The 17,147-nt window shown below is 33.3% G+C and overlaps 2 protein-coding genes across 2 annotated transcripts; both read left to right on the plus strand.

The window, feature by feature from the left end:
- Positions 1-2,314: 2,314 nt before the first annotated feature.
- LOC146957161 (uncharacterized) lies at positions 2,315-5,412 on the plus strand. Its single transcript, XM_085734530.1, has 5 exons — positions 2,315-2,467; positions 2,557-2,652; positions 2,759-2,851; positions 4,411-4,900; positions 4,991-5,412. The coding sequence occupies exons 1-5, from the start codon at positions 2,444-2,446 to the stop codon at positions 5,170-5,172; spliced, it is 885 nt and encodes a 294-aa protein (XP_085590656.1). The 5' UTR covers positions 2,315-2,443; the 3' UTR covers positions 5,173-5,412.
- Positions 5,413-8,532: 3,120 nt separating this feature from the next.
- EDR1 (Protein kinase superfamily protein) lies at positions 8,533-16,031 on the plus strand. Its single transcript, XM_085741148.1, has 13 exons — positions 8,533-9,163; positions 9,985-10,407; positions 11,028-11,143; positions 11,350-12,467; positions 12,866-12,906; positions 13,575-13,643; positions 13,936-14,036; positions 14,175-14,253; positions 14,337-14,435; positions 14,621-14,689; positions 14,799-14,848; positions 15,464-15,640; positions 15,792-16,031. Exons 1-13 carry the CDS (start codon positions 8,714-8,716, stop codon positions 15,925-15,927), a joined length of 2,928 nt encoding a protein of 975 aa, XP_085597274.1. The 5' UTR covers positions 8,533-8,713; the 3' UTR covers positions 15,928-16,031.
- The last annotated feature ends 1,116 nt before the right edge of the window (positions 16,032-17,147 follow it).

Consider the following 17,147-nt stretch of genomic DNA (forward strand, 5'->3'; position numbering starts at 1 on the left):
CCACTAAAAAGCTAACAAAATTATCTAAAACTTTTATGTTTACGCCTAAGACCAATTCTGTACCGATCAATACCAGTTTTCATTTTAAATTCGGAAAAGTTGTGCTGAAAGTCTATAAATCGTTTTGACGTGAGACCAACGGCATTAGAGAGCTAACATCCATACCTACAACTTTCGTGTTTACACCTAAGACCAATTCCGCACCGATCAATACCAGTTTTAATATCAAAATTCGGGCAGAATGCAGATTTTCTTCAAGTTTCACCTAATCTCATGGTGCTAACCTCAAAACTACTTCCAATAATCATCCTATGGATTATCTAAGGTATGTACACAATTTCTACATCAATTCAACAAGTTTTCATCATCTAATCATCAAATCTCTCTCAAAACCCTAATTCTCAAATTCTCACAAACTCTCCCCAACTTGTTAGATGTAATCTAATGATTTAACAACTTAATATTAATGCAAAATAGTCTCACCCTCACCTTAGATTAATTCCTGAATCAGCAGCAGCGTTCTTCTTTCCTAAGGTATTCTCCTCTTCTCTTGACTTTTCACTTCTCTTCTCTTCTTTCTTGTTCTCATCTTTTCCAAACCTAAGCTTCTCTATTTATAATACTAAAATATTTTTCCCAAATCTATTTAGGCCCAACAACTTATTCTTCTTTCTATTCTAACCCCCAAATCCACTCACACTAATAACCCTCATATTCTAATAAATAATATTTATCTACTAAATATATAATAATACACCAAATAACAAATATATATTTATAACAATTAACAAATATATTATGCTAGTAAATACCAACATATAACATAACAAAATATCACTCAACAAAATATATTAATTAAATTATAAAAAGACATCTAATCTCAACAAATCATATATCCCTCATATACATCATATAAATATATAAATATATTCTAAAACTTATTAAAATAATTAAATAAAAAGGAGGGCGTTACACCTTTTGATTTGTGTTGGGAGTCTGGTGGGTCGATCGCTTTTGATTCGTGATCAGGAGCTAGTTTCTTTGACGCAAATTCTTTTAGGCTTTTTGATGTCTCCTCCGGCTTATCGGATGTTGAGTGGTGGGCGAATCTGATCGTTTGAAGCAACTTATCGTCGTCGGCTGCTTTTTTTGATCTCCGTTGGTGGTGTTGGAAAATTGTTTGTTGTTGATTTTTCAATGGGTGTTTTGGTGTATTTTTATTTTCTTTTTGGTGTAATATATATTTGGGATTTAATCCCTTTTTATATATAATATATTTTGCCATTCAAATTTTTTTTTTTTGAAGAAATAGAGGACATCGGGAGGAGAGAGTTTATTCTTCTTCAAATATAAAACTATCCTCATTTGGAGGAACTAAATATTGTATTAGGTTCTGAAGAGTTTGGATGAGTTTATATAAATTCTTTAAATTTAATTAATTTATGTTGTTATAATATTCTTAAAATTAAAAATGTATTAATCATAAGTATTAATTTATCACTCTTTAAAAAAAAAACACTGTTTCAAAAAATGTGAAAATTTCTCAATCTTTCATATGTTTCTCACCCCCCAAAACCCTTTCTTCCCCTCCCCTCCAAACTCCCAAACAAAGTCTTAGGCTTTGGGAGTTTAGAGGAGAGACGAGGGTTTTGGAAAAAATGAATGAGCAAGTGGAAGAAACATAAGACATTGAGAGAAGGTTTTGAGGGTTAATTTTTTATTAATACAGAATCTTCTTCATTTGGGATAACTTAAAAATTGTATTGAGGGAGGGTTTACAGAGATTTTGGAGGGTATTGATTTTTTCAAATTCAAACTATGATGCTATAATATTTTTAAAGTTAAAATTATAAATATTTCTCCATTTTTCTATATATTTCTCACCTCAAATCCCTCTCTTCCTCACTCCTCCAAACTCTCAAACAAAATCCTAATGATCGTGAGAGACTCTACGATGACTTAAACATACAAATAAAACTTGAAAAATGATGCAAGTCTGCTACTAGATCAAGGTTAAAAGAGTTGATGAGTTAAAGATCAAGATTCAAAATCTCGACTAAAAAAAATCATCTTCAATTTAAAACTCAAAACAAAGATTAAAAAAAAAAAAAAAAAGCAAACTTTGTTAAATCAAAACCCAAAAAAATATCCTAATTATTCACCTTCTGCTCCACGTTTCTACTGCTCTGCTGGCTCACACCACTAGAATAAAATAAAATTACATTGATTATAGTAACACCTAATTTTGAGCATAAAAAACAAAAATAGGTATATTTTAATATTTACACGTAATAAAGTGATAACTACAAAAACCTATTTTAAACTAAAATATTAAAGAGGAGTCTATTCACCTTCTTCGTTCACTATCTGAATCCAAAATTCACCCTAATAACCTTTTTTTTTTTTCCTTTCTACATTCTCAGTTCTCACCTTCCTTCCAACAATGGCTCCAAGAGGACGACCAAAGGTTCTTTCACATTCATCTAATTCATATTTCATTTCCACCATTTTTATTTTCTTCATTTCTCATTCTCATTGTTTCATTTCATTTCACAGAAAGGTGAGAGGAGAATGGACGCAGCTCTCGACGCTATGATTCCGTATGGTTTTCCTAACAAACTCGTTCGTCAAACCGTTGATCAATTGCTCAAAGTAATGCTTCGTTTCTTTTTCTCCGCTTAATCCTCGTTATTACCTTCTAATTTCGTTTCATTTTCGTTAATTAATTAATTAATAACAATGCTTAATTTGTGTTTAGGTTTATGACGGTAGTTGGTTTTTCATTGAAGAATCTGCTTATACTCTTCTCATTGATACTATTCTTGAAAAACAACAACAAAATCAGAATCAGGTAATTTTCTCTCTTCATTTTGCTTATCCCCCAAGCAAAGCATAATAAACAATTATTATATTTTCTAAACACGTTTAGTTTTTAAACTTTCAATTATTGATATAATTTGTGGGGAAAAAATTTAAGCATTTCCAATACTAGTTATTTTGATTGACAGATGTTAGTAGTTAGGGTTTGAATGTTAAGTCATTGACTTGTAGACAAAATCCAATATGATCGAAGGGAGAGGGGAGGAGAGGGATTTTATGATCATATTATTAAATTAAAGGATATTTAATTTCAAATATGAAACAAATATTCCCTCACTTTTGGAGATGAGGTAAAATTGGGTCAGGAGGGATTTTACTGCACTCCCCTCCAAATAATTGAACCAAACAACTCAAATTTAAGATAATTCTTCCCCTCCATTTCTCTCCAACCAAACACACCCTTAAATTACTACTTAATGAAATTAAGAAAAGTAAGAATCTCCTTTAATAGAACAGTTAATTAAGAACAAAAATTAATATTGGTCTGATTTGATTTGAAAGCAGCTCATGATATGTGATACAATGAGAAATATATTTATGGTTTTATAAGAAGAGTGTATTTGTAACTGTGTAAGAGATGGCGTCCCATAGAGTCAATAACGGGGACTTATACCTCATGTATAATGGTGTGATTATATACAAATAAGTGATATCTAATGACCCTTTTCAAGTTACAGATGTCTTGTAACTTGACTATAAATTTCTCTGCAAATTGACCGATGTTTGATGGTGGTGTACGTTAATCATTACGATTTGGTTGTTGTTGGTTATTTAACTACTCGTATAGTAGGTGAAACAATGATCCCAATTTGCTAATTTGCAATCCTCTTTTGTCTGTTGTTACACTTTGAATTGTATCTCCCAGTTTTATGTCCTGCTCAGCTCAAGTTATGATTCATGCTCTCTCTCACAAAATCAGTATTTTGTTTATGTTATGGGATGCAATGAGCTAGTTCCAATGTCCTACATTGTTTCAGGCTTAGGTCTGGTTATGAATCACATTTTTCCAAATTCAGTATTTGTTTCAATTTATGTTGATAGAGGGTATATCTTGACAGCATCTAGTGTGCAGTTGTATATCTTGAATTCCTTCATGGTTTCTTCTTTTTCATCTCAATGTTAACTTCAAATTATACTCATTCATTTTTTAAGAAAGATTATTAGCTCCAACCTCCTAGTATGGTTAATCAACATGTTATAATTTTGAGATATTCATATACTATTTTAACAATGCTTGAGAGGCTAAATGAAATTTGCTCAAAGTACTCCAATGAAATTTCTTTATCTTTTTGAAAGTGTTCCTCATGAAAATCCTCTACTAGCTCCTTAATCTAATGGCCTGTATATCATAAAGAATTTTGATTAATAATGTCCTGTTTTGTCTGTGTATCGTATAGAATTTTGATTAATAATGTCCTGTTTTGTCTGTGTATCGTATAGAATTTTGATTAATAATGTCCTGTTCTGTCTGTATATCGTATAGAATTTTGACTAATAATGGTCTGTGATCTTGTATTGCTATGTGTGAAGGATTATTTGATAGAGGGTAATCCAGGAAATGGTCCCAATGAGGCATCGGCTTCTGGTTGCTCAAACAGAACCCTTCTCCTACCTTGCTCTTCTAACATGGACATGTCCGATGATGCGCCATTACCTAGTCAGGCTGTTGGCACTATATCAGCAGCCAGTGAAACTGGTCATCAACTTCCTATGACTGTGGACACTGCATCAGCTACAAGCAAAGCTGTTATTGAGCTTCCCATCAAGCCCGTCAACAATTCAGCCGCCACCAGTCAACCAAGTAATCAACTTTCCATTATGGCCGCAGACACTGAAACAGCTGCGAGCAAAACTGTTAATGAACGTCCCATCAAGCCCGTTGACACTTCATCCGCCACCAGCCAACCTAGTAATCCACCTTCCATTAAGGCTGCAGGCACTGTATCTGCAACCAATGAAATTAACAACCAAGTTCCCATCAAGGCTATTATAGAGACTGTATCAGCAGACAATGGATATGGTAATTAACTTCTTATCCTTGTTAATTAATTTTATTTAATTTTGAAGCATAACTTGAGCATCTTGTGTACTACTGTCATCCTTCTTGCAGAAATTCCTCAAACAAAGTCCTCACAACCTATTGGAAAGCTTTGTCACAAGAGGCGTCGACCTTGCCATGGTTGGATTTCTGATGATGAGGAGGAGGAGGGGGAGTTAATAGAACTACCTGCATTGTATAAGCTAGTGAATGGGGTGCCCATGAAAAAAAAGCTAGTGAATGGAGTCAAGTAGTGTTTAAAGAGCAGGATATTACATGTAAGTAGTCTAAGAGTTGTATCAGATTAGCTCCAAGGTTTCAGAATGATAGGTGCTAGAGTGCTACATGCTCCCCTGTGTCTAGAATGCATGGCTTTCTATTACTAGACTATTCGTCAGACCATCGTATGGTTCAACAACAATACTTGTTTTGGCGAGTTAAGTTTTACTATATAAACCTTTTTGGTTTCTTAATTATAAATCTTACTTAGTTAAGTCTTTGGTGGATACATGATTATTAGAGTTATATTCTGATGACTATTGTTTTTTTATGTGACGAAAATTTTTGTGCGTCCATAATAACGATTACATGAATGATGCAATTACATTTTCCCCTTTAAGAGGGTTCAATCCTTTTCACATTCTTCTATCCATTTGATGGTGCGTTTGGATCCGCGGTGCAGCAAGTCATTATCGCATTTCAAGGAACTTTTCCTTGAAGCTACTTTTTATAGCTTTTGTTGAACGCATGCACTATGGCGGTGGGCAACATGGGCATGAAAACACACATTGAGTCTTACAGATTACCGGAATCCTAAGAAATCTTTGAACGAATATGCCAATAGAACTATGGGTAAAACCTTCATAAAGTTTCTTCAATATTTGTGGAATTGTCGTCCTTTGAATCAGAAATTATTGATATCGCACACGTATTATATTTTTATTCAGATAATTTTGTTTTTGTTTTTGTTTCAATAGTTGAGCCATTGAAGTATCTAAAATGCCATTTTTGTTAGACCATAGCATCACAAATACCTTGAAAGTGTCCCTAAATAAGCTATCCATGTTTTTTTTACTGCTATCCATGATATAAAATTAATTCATTTCTTGTTCAAAAAATTAAATTAATTCATTTGAATTGTTTGCTTATAACTCTGTATTCCAAGGTTCGTAACACTAAAAAAGAATTGAGCACAGAAAAATGTACAAAATGTATTAATTATATGTGTATATGGTATGGTATGGTTCAGAAATGAGAAATCAGTCGGTAAATTGAGAAACACTGAAGCAATTTGAACAAAGGAGTGAAATGTTCAAACCCTACAAATAAACATAGCATCTAACTATTATTCAAAAAAAAAAAAAAATAGCATCCAACTAAAAAATTGAAGTATGTGTAATTTGTAAGAATTTGCTGTCATCAATGGAGATAACACACTTCTTCAAAAAAATCAATATAAATAACACAAATACCATCGAAAGAGAAAAGTAAAATTTATAATATGAGTTTATTGATTATTCATTGATTACTCAATAAAGAAAATAAAAAAGTACTATTCATGAATGAATCAGACCACTACTTAGAAAACCCCATTTAGCTTCTTGAAGAAAAGAAGTTTCATATGCCGTGGAGAAAGTTCAACTTTTTATTTTGAATAAACTCTCAAACTTAGTTTATGAACTATCACCCCCTTCAACTTAGTTTATAAAACTTGGTCAAGGATAAACATAGTTTATAAGGTATATTTTAGTTCTCCTTAAAACTCTTTTTTTTTTAATTTCCAAAATAATTGAAGAAATTTGAAGTCTATTTTATTCTCCTCGTCCCAAACTTTACATTATTTCGACAATTATACACAAATTAATAAATGTGATTAATTTTATATTTGTATGAGAAAGATAAATCAAATCACATGATTTTACAAAACCAACATATGCATGTCGAAAGAGTTGTCCCATTTAGTGCAAATATGATCATTGGTGGAGGAACTTTGTAGAAAAAGAAATGTATAATTGTCCATGTTTTTTTAAGGCATGTTTTGTTGATCTTTAGAATTGAACATAAGACCTCAAAGAAAAACACATTTTAAGATCTTAATTCAACATCATTAGATCAACCTAAATGGGTTAAGTGGCGTTGACTTGAAATTTTACAGTGTACTCTTTTGAATTAGATTTTCCGTGTCAATTTTGATTGACTAGCGAAAGAAGAGTTTTCTCTAACTTTAAATGACACCTTTAACAAGTGGTCTAGTTAGATTAAAAAAGTCATGTGAACTTAATTCAGTTGGTAAAGACAATGCATAATATATGCAATGTTCAGGGTTCGAACCTCAGACACCACAAACAAAAATTTTATTTTTTAAAAAAATATTAATCGATTTTTAAATCAAATACACAAATAGTTTTAAAAAAATTTATTTCAACTTATTTATTTATCCCCACTATAAAATAAGGGGTTAATTATGTTTTTGGTCCCTACAAAATTGCGACCTTATAAGTTTAGTCGTTACTTAATTTTAATAGCATTTTTAATCCCTACAAAAAATTTCTGCACTCAATATTAATCTTTACTCAATCCAAATTTATTTAATTTATGCTTAAACTCTTAAGTTTTTCAACAATTTTTTACAGGCGTGTTAAGAACGTTATTAAAAGGTCCTCCGAAAAAATATCGCAAAAATTTGATTTCTACGTCCATATTTTTGTTACTTATATCTTAAACTTTTGTCGTTGTAAAAAAATCATATTTAATTTATTTCATGTTAAAAAATTATAGATTTTAGTAAATGAACCTTTCATAGTGTTCTAAACTTGTATAAAAAGAAGGCAAATTCTATGGTACACTCAAAAATTTGAGTGTACCGGTACACCATAAATCATTAAATTAACAATTAAATGAGTTTTTTTTTTAAGAAAAAAATTATTTTTTATCATTGACAATTATAATAATCAAATCTTATTTACCAAAAGCTTCGACGAAATAAAATTTACTTTTTTTTAATTTTTATTACTTATAATAAAGAATATTGATTATTTTTTATGAGAAAATGTTAAAAATTTAATATGATTCTTATAAACAATGAAATGATGTTTTTTCTTATGAAATGATGTTTTATAAAATATAAATATTGACAAATAGCTTTTTATTTCATAAAATGATCGTTAATTTATAATTTTATGGTGCAAGAGTACCGGTACACCTCAATTTGTGAGGTGTACCGTAGAAGTTCCCGTATAAAAAGAATCGTTAAAAAATTTAAGAGTTTAAGGATAATTAAACAAAATTTATTTTAGGAGGGACTAAAATTATAAGTAATTTTTTTCAATAGGGATTAAAAATGCTATTAAAATTAAGTAAGGACTAAACTTAGAAGGTCGCAATTTTGTAGGGACCAAAAACATAATTAACCCTAAAATAAGCGTCAACATAATTTTCTCCTGAGAAAGGATCACTCCTTCCACGTAGACTATTTTAATATGACATGTAGGTTCTGATGTCGTCATCAAACTGTGGCGCGCTGTGATATTAGCGCGTCCAACTCCGCGTGGTATTTTCGTTAATTATCATCCTTTTTCGCCCATTTTATTAACCGACCATTGCCATCAGCACTCGTTCCCCATTTTCACCCCGAAGTTTTTCCCTCCCAACACTTTCCTCTCGACTCCCTTCCTTCCAAGGCTTCAGAAGAAAAATTAAAATTTCCGAGTGGAAAAGAAAATCACAGTCACAGAAATACTCAAGTGATTGCGATTATAATTTAAAAAATTAAGAAGTGATTCTGATTTCGCCTGAATGAGTGAAAGAGGGAAGAAAGAGAGAATGAAGAACATCTTCAAGAAGCTTCATATAGGTGGCAGTAACAACCACGATCCTAATCGATCCAATGATACTCCGCCACGTGTACCATCGCCAACCGATGACGCTCAGAGTTCCGCCGCCGCCGCTTCTACAGTTACTCCTTCTTCGTCTTCGCCGTCCGCGACTGGAGTTGCTGCTGCTGCTTCCGGTGGTGGTGGTGGTTTGTCTGCGATGGTTAATCGGCAGGATTTTTTCTCGTCGGAGGAGGAGTTTCAGGTGCAGTTAGCCCTAGCTATCAGTGCTTCCAATTCAGAGTTTCGTGGTGGTGATGATCCGGAGAAGGATCAGATCCATGCGGCGACCATGCTTAGTTTGGGAGGAAATCGAATTGATTCGACACAGAGTAAGGATGATGTGGCAGAGGCGCTTTCCAGGCAGTATTGGGTGAGTTTCGTTGATTTTTTAAATTAATTGGTGGCAATGTTGGTGTTTTTTCATAATTAATTTAAATTAACATGTTTATACTTAGTGATTTTGATCTTAGGTTTTAATAGGTTTAGTCAATTTGTTCTTGTAGTAGATTTAACTGTGTTTGGAGCTTATTTAGGGATTTATGCCTTGAGGGATATTAAGAATTATGTGAATATCTTCTCCCCATTTATACTCTGAATTGAACTGTGATTGTTTGGACTAAACTATATTGATGATTTATGTGCGCCATTGGAAGTGTAATACTAATATATACATAGCTAGACTAGAAATAAGAAATGTGGATCATTATTTTTACAATCACTGGACGATTATTTATGTGCTTTAATTTAATCAGCAATTGGTTGTTTTATAGACACATGTGTTTGTGATTGACTTCCTCTGGAGAGGGATAACATTGAATAAAATTTATGTAGAGTTGAAAGTTGCAAGTTAATGATTTTATAGGGACTAAAAACATATTTAACCCGATTTTTTTTTAAGGAAATTGTATCAATGTGTCTTTATGCTTTAATGCCTCTTTAGGTAAAGTTTCTATACACACACATGCTTCATCATATTATATTAGTTGCTGCACATGGTTACTTGCAACAAGTGAACTGAACATGTACTCTTTCATTTATATTCGTCAGTTTGAGCACCAAAATTTAAACACTCAAATTATTAATTCTATTTTCTGAATATGCAATGTTCATCAGTTTTTTTTTATCTGCATTAATTCTTTTTTCACCTTTCCATTAATGTTGTCTTGCATTTATATTTTCTGTTGGGACCAGGAATACAATGTGCTTGACTATGAAGAGAAAGTAGTAGATGGTTTTTATGATGTATATGGGCTCTCTAATGACCCGGCAATGCAAGGAAAGATGCCATCTCTAGCAGATCTTGAAGCAAACCCAGGTGGTTCTAGCTTTGAAGTGGTCATAGTTAATCGAACAATCGATCCTGCCCTCGAAGAGCTGGTGCAAATTGCACAATGTATATCATTGGACTGCCCTGTCACCGAGATTGGTATTTTGGTACAAAGGCTTGCTGAACTAGTTACTAGCCATATGGGTGGCCCTGTAAAGGATGCTAATATTATATTGGCAAAATGGACTGAAAGAAGTACACAGTTAAGGATGTCTCTTCACACAAGTGTATTACCTCTTGGGTCCTTAGATATTGGGCTCTCTAGGCACCGTGCTTTACTTTTCAAGGTTAGCATCATGGCCTGCCAGGGCTTAAAACCTTGTGGGCCATATATAATTTGATGTTAAGTCTAGTCATTATCTGCAAAAAGAATTTGTTTACATGATATATGCAGTACTATTTAGTATTGCAATCACTTCAAAACATTTTTTGAAAATAAATGTTTTATGAATTAATAAAATTGAATCTGATGATTTTTCGTTTTAGAACTAATCACACTGGGTGGGAAAGTACTCCCTGCTATTCTAGCCTAGGCTTGTATTCAGAAATAAAATTTAAGGATGTATGTATGCTTAAATCAAGTACTCCCTGCTAATCTAGCCTAGGCTTGTATTCAGAAATAAAATTTCAGGATGTATGTATGATTAAATCAATCGGAAAATGCTGCTTAATCACTAAAGATTGAGTCATCAAAATTATGGCCGACTCTGTTCATCAGTTCCCCTAACACTGTTACAGGTTTCTAAGCTTTGATTCGTGGTGTATACCTGCTAAGTCTAGTTTTTCATATTGAGAATTAGTTGTCTTATTAGGTTTAGTATCTTTTCTGTGCATTTTAGATTAATCCTACTCTTCTCCTTTTCAATCTGTTAGCTGTGTAATACAGTTTCTGTTTTTATGTATGTAGATATTAGCAGACAACATTAAAGACAACATTAAGATGCCTTGTAGACTGGTTAAAGGTAGTCATTACACTGGTGTTGAGGATGATGCTGTCAACATTATAAAGTTGGAGGATGAAAGGTAAGCCTTTTGTTGTTCAAGTATTTTTTATGTGATTGTTGTTCACTTACTCAATTGTATGTGTATGTCTATATGTAGCCTTTTTTTTTTTATCTTCTATTATGTGTTGCCAATGGTTGATAATCATTGGAAATCTCCGTAAGTGTGCCCAGAAATTTGTGAATGTTCTGGTCCCTTGGTCTGATATTATACTATTATGCTTTTAGGGAGTTTTTAGTTGATCTCATGGCTGCTCCTGGAACACTCATCCCAGCTGATATTTTAAATGCAAAGGATAATGCTTTTAAGCCTTACAACCCCAAGATTGTGCCGAGTTTGCCTTCCAGTGTGGAAACTGAGCTTTCTTACTCAAAACCTATACTACCATCTAATGGTGAAGGCAGTAGTCAAACTTCTGTGATAAAAGGTCATACACCGTCTTGGAATGGAAAATCGTATACCGAGAAGTCAGAGTATATGCCTTCAAACTTTGGTTTGAGCACAGACGCTGCTGTTGGTCCTTCTAAAATTCCCAATAAAGGCAGTCCTAATCAACGGGAAAATTTGCCACCCTCATATGGTAATTCTCTGTACAAAGGTACTCTTGGAATGAATGCAGTTGGTGATGGGACAAGATTGAATGTCAATGTTGTGCCGTATGCACAGAACACCCACAATGACCCTCAGAACCTTTTTGCAGATCTGAACCCTTTCTTGATAAAAGGGACTGGGAAGCCCTCTGTGCATAACAAACCTGTGGAAAATAAACCTCTTGAGTACGGTACAAAAAACAATACCATTTCTGGTCGACCTGTGTCACCATTGATGTGGAAGAATCGGCATGCCTTCAACGAAGTCCCTAGGAAAACTAATCAGAACCCTAATGAATATAAACCTCCTTTATTTGTTTCCAATATTTCTTCCACATCTGGAAATACTGATCTCAGCACTTCCAATTCATCATACAATTCAAATATAAATAATCATATTAGTTCTCAAACTTCGGCACAAATTACTGGTTCAGTCTCTCCAGCTGGTGTAAGTGAACTGAACCGGACTGAGGGTCTCAATGCTGATTTTAAAAGGGGTGGTTTGGGAAGTTCTCAAAATGTCATGCTAGATGCGGTTAACGAACCCGAAAATACCGAGCTCAGACATCATGACAGGAGGAAGTGCACACATGACAGATTCATGGGAAGCAATTTCCAATTAAAAGATTCAGATAGACCTAGCTCTTCAATCGATTCCATTACAAATAGGGCCGATCAAATATTGGACGATGCAGATGTTGGTGAATGTGAGATTCCATGGGAAGATCTGGTTATTGGTGAAAGAATTGGTCTAGGTAATGTAAATAATTTGTCTTTATCCTATTGTAGGAATGTCATTAACATTTACTGTGAAGTTAATGTAGCACTGTTTTTTCTATTTTAGTAAGTATGTATGTGAAGCGTATAGTCATTAATCACCTAGATCTAACATTAATTTCTATTTCTATTTTTTTATTAATTAAATTACTATTTTTCCTCTTCTATTTGTGCTAGCATGTAATCTAAGGTTGTCGCCAACATGTCTTAACTTCTCAAATTTTCCTATTTTTTACTTATGATTTACCTTTCACTTGGATTGAAAAGGATTGTCAGTAGTTGTTTGGGATGTTCTTGGCATGTTTAAATTTTGCATGTCTGTTGATATGTTTCTTAGAGTATTAATCTGTTAATGTTTCTGCTTTCTTTGAAATAGGTTCATATGGCGAGGTCTACCGTGCAGACTGGAATGGCACAGTGAGTACTTTATTTCCTTTACATACTTGCATGGAAGATTATTATTGTAGATTGAATTGAAAGTTGTTTATATTGTATTATTGTCTTATTTTTAGTGATAAGTGATAACTGTTGTATACTCTGTCTGCATGATAGAAATGTAATTTAAATCACACATTAATAATAACTGCAAAGATCTGGCCGGCCCTTCTTTATACTGTCATTTGTTATATGTACTTGCTTCTTGCATATATGCCTTTTACTGGGAGAAGGGAGATTGGATGGTTAGTATAATTGACCTGCTTAAGAATGAGTATACCTTGATTAACCAAAAACTGAATATATGTGAAAAACTTTCTACTCGGCTCTTTTTTGTGCTTGCTTTTGTTATGCAATCCTTCTCCATTAATGGATATTCTGCTCTTATTATGGACCTATGACATCAAAATCATTTGCTCCAATTCTAACTAAGACTGCTATTTAAAGAGGTTAGGGAAGTTATATTTTAAATCGTTGTTAAATTCCATGTAAGTCTGAATAGATGAAAGAAGGAAACAAATAAGGGTGAAAAGCCTGTCTCTTGCAAGGCTAATAAAATCTCAAATCATTTTTCTTGGTTTACTTTCTTCATACCAGAAGCATTTGCCCTGAAGGTAATGAGTTCTTGTCTCCGATTTTCTGAATATCAGGAGGTTGCTGTGAAGAAATTTTTGGATCAGGATTTTTCAGGCGCTGCCTTGTCTGAATTCAAAAGAGAAGTAAGCACTATTTAGGCTTCTTGCATGCAACAATTATTTTTCTTATTTGCATAAAATAAATAGAAAGGAAACGGTGAATCCTTGTGAACTTTAAGAAATTATTATGTTTCTTTCCAAATGACTTATCAGAGGTTTAGTTTGAGATACCAATCTGAAAAAAATTTCGAGGGAGTGAATAATGTGTAAGAAATGCAATAATAAAATGAAAGGCAGTGATTATATAGGAAAGGTTCCACCATCGTTATGTCCTTTAAGGCCAAAGTTAATATGTTTTCCATCCTTTTGTTGCAAGGTACGGATAATGCGTAGGCTGCGTCATCCAAATGTTGTTCTTTTTATGGGTGCTGTCACCCGGCCGCCCAACCTCTCAATCATTTCAGAGTTTCTCCCAAGGTAGATATATTTTTGCTTTTTCCATCATCATTTTTTTTAAACATAATAATGGTACTTCATATAAGCGACATTGGTCTTTCAAGTTACTCTTTTCGTATTTGAGTGTCACACTGACATTACTGTTAATTTTTTTTACAGAGGAAGCTTGTACCGAATTCTTCATCGGCCAAATTGTCAGATCGATGAGAAACAAAGAATAAAAATGGCTCTGGATGTGGTATGAAATAATTATCCATCTTCCCTGTCAACCATTATATATACGTTGATGAACTTCAAATTTTAGAACATCCCAATTTACAGGCTAGGGGTATGAATTGCTTGCACGCCAGCACACCTACAATTGTTCACCGAGATCTGAAGTCGCCAAATCTTTTAGTTGATAATAATTGGAATGTTAAGGTATACGATTGAAAATTCACTGAGTTGTTCCGTTTGCCTTGTGTATGTGAAGGCTATTTTCGTGTGATTTGTGGTTTTTCGTTTTTTTAGTTTTTCTGGACATCTATTGAACTGTGGAGAAATCAATTTCAGTGCTAAGTGGATTTTACTTTTATGATCTTGAAAGCTAGCCGTTGTTTCTACAGGTATGCGATTTTGGGTTGTCAAGATTGAAGCATAACACATTTTTATCGTCCAAATCAACTGCTGGAACGGTGAGAATTAAGAAAAATGTTTTATTCTGGAGCTCATTTGTTTAGTCGCATGTGATATGTGCCTTATCTGTCTTTTGTATACCTGACATGATGATCGTCAACTTGTTAGCCGGAATGGATGGCTCCTGAAGTTCTCCGCAATGAGCCTTCAAATGAAAAGTGAGTTGTTATTAATTCAAGATAAAGGTCTTTTCTGGATTGTAATTGTTATTTTATATCCTATCTGTGTAATCAATATTTGTTTATGATTTGTGGCTAAATCTTTACCGAGTCTATAATGTGGAAGGTATTAAGCTAGTCCAGCTGCCAGCCTTCTCCCAACAATAAATATATCAACTGCTTCATAGCTCAAAATTGGTCCAGTGGCCGTTTTTAATAGGCTTTTGCTAGATGAAAAATATTTTTTCCCGAGATGCTGCATTGACAATTTTTTTTATGGTTTGCCAATTCATAGTGATTCCCTTTTCTTTTCTTTTTTTTTTTTTTGATAAAAGTGATTCCCTTTTTCATTCAATGAATTATATAAATTTCTCCTTCAATAAACAGTGTTGTAATGGCCGTTTGTACCCAATGATCTTAAATAAGTGGAATTTCATTTTTTCCATGTTTTTTGTGATAAAAATTTAATTATTGGTAGACTGCAGTTTGAGAAGGATGATGCCAAAATTTCTGAACACACACACACACCCCACACTAATTTATGTTTTCTACTCTGCTTTCAACAACAGCTGTTTCTTGAGCGTATCTCTGTTAATTATCATTTCAAATGTGCAGGTGTGATGTTTATAGTTTCGGTGTTATCCTATGGGAGCTTGCCACTCTTAGGTTGCCATGGAGTGGAATGAATCCTATGCAAGTTGTTGGCGCCGTAGGTTTCCAAAATCGTCGCCTTGAAATTCCTAAGGAACTTGATCCTTTAGTTGCAAGAATAATCTGGGAATGTTGGCAACAGTAAGTCTGTTCGACTTGAAGTTTGATTTTACTCTTCTTTTCTTCTATATTTTTTCACTTCAAATGTTGAGGAAAATGTGGATTTAAACATTATTTTCATTTGATGACCTTTTTCTGTTTCCTCTCTCTCTCTCTCCCACTCTTGTGTCAGGGATCCAAATTTGCGCCCCTCGTTTGCACAGCTCACAGTGGCTCTTAAGCCCTTGCAGCGTCTGGTTATCCCATCTCATCAGGACCAGGTAGCTTCACCTTTGCCTCAGGAGATTTCTGTAAATTCTACCCCATGAAAAATCTCCCTTTTCTAAAGTGTGAATAACTAGGATTTCTGCATAGTACTCTTGTGCGTATAAAGGTAACAAGCAAAATAAAATGAAAAAAGAAAAAAAAAAAATCAGCTAAACTTGTAACGGCAAAGTTTAAATTATTGAGGAATGCATCAAATTGTCAATTGCTGCTGCAGCCAAACAACTGTGGAGCGATTTTTTCATTGTGGTGATACCTTGTCCGAGGAATCAAAACTCGGTTAATATAATGTGTAAATTACTGTACTCAAGGCTCGAAATGGTTTCTTGTAAAGAAAAGAGGTCTCTAAATTGTCCATACCAAAAAAGAAGTCTCGAAATTGTCTTTGTTAAAAATGTTTTGCGCTGAATATCTTGAATTTAGTGTAGTAGTTTTTGTTCGACATTTTATCTTGTGATGGTATTTTCGATGAAAGGGTTATTAACATCCTTTTCTATGTGAGGGTTGGGTTACCATGAAGCATGAAAATAAATATCTTGTGATGGTATCTTCATGGAAACTTTATTCCCACCCTTTTTCTTTAAAGAAAAACATGAATATAATGAAGCATGCACTATAACCTCTTCAATATTTCATGATTTTGATGTCAGCAAATTTATATATTTAATCTGGAGGATAGAGGAATGAAAAAAAAAAAAACCTTACTGGAATTTAGGCCTTGACATGCATATTCTATTTTTCTCAATATCTCTCAGAGGACTCCATCCTTTTCAATGACCTATTCGTCCGTAGAGCAAAGAAAGCTCGTAGACCATGCTTAAAAGACTGGATAGTTATACAACTGATAAAGTTGTTCATCTAGTTCATTAGTCAAGTATGATTCAATTTGGTAGTAAAATAATTTTATTTTATACAATACTAGCGTACATACGGACAGTATGCGTTTGTTTGTCCGCTCTTCTTGAATCAATGTAGACGTAAATGTATTTTTTTTTTTTAAATCAAATCGATACTTAAATTAATATAAAATGATTATATTGTATATTTTATGAGATTAATAATAATAACCAACGGATGTTGGGTTTTGCTAAAGGGACTAGACTTAACAAATTGATTAATCAATAATCAATATTTGAGTTTCGGAATAATTTTCAAGTAGAATTTCATGTACCAAAAAGAAAATTGAAAAACCAAAAATATTACAATGCATTTGTTTCAAGTTATTTTCGTAGATTTTCGGAAATAAAATGATAAAAATATGTAT

This window comes from Medicago sativa, chromosome 1, assembly GCF_051527215.1.
Source record: "Medicago sativa cultivar Bolivia chromosome 1, Bolivia_mono, whole genome shotgun sequence".
NCBI classification, from domain to species: Eukaryota; Viridiplantae; Streptophyta; class Magnoliopsida; order Fabales; family Fabaceae; genus Medicago; species Medicago sativa.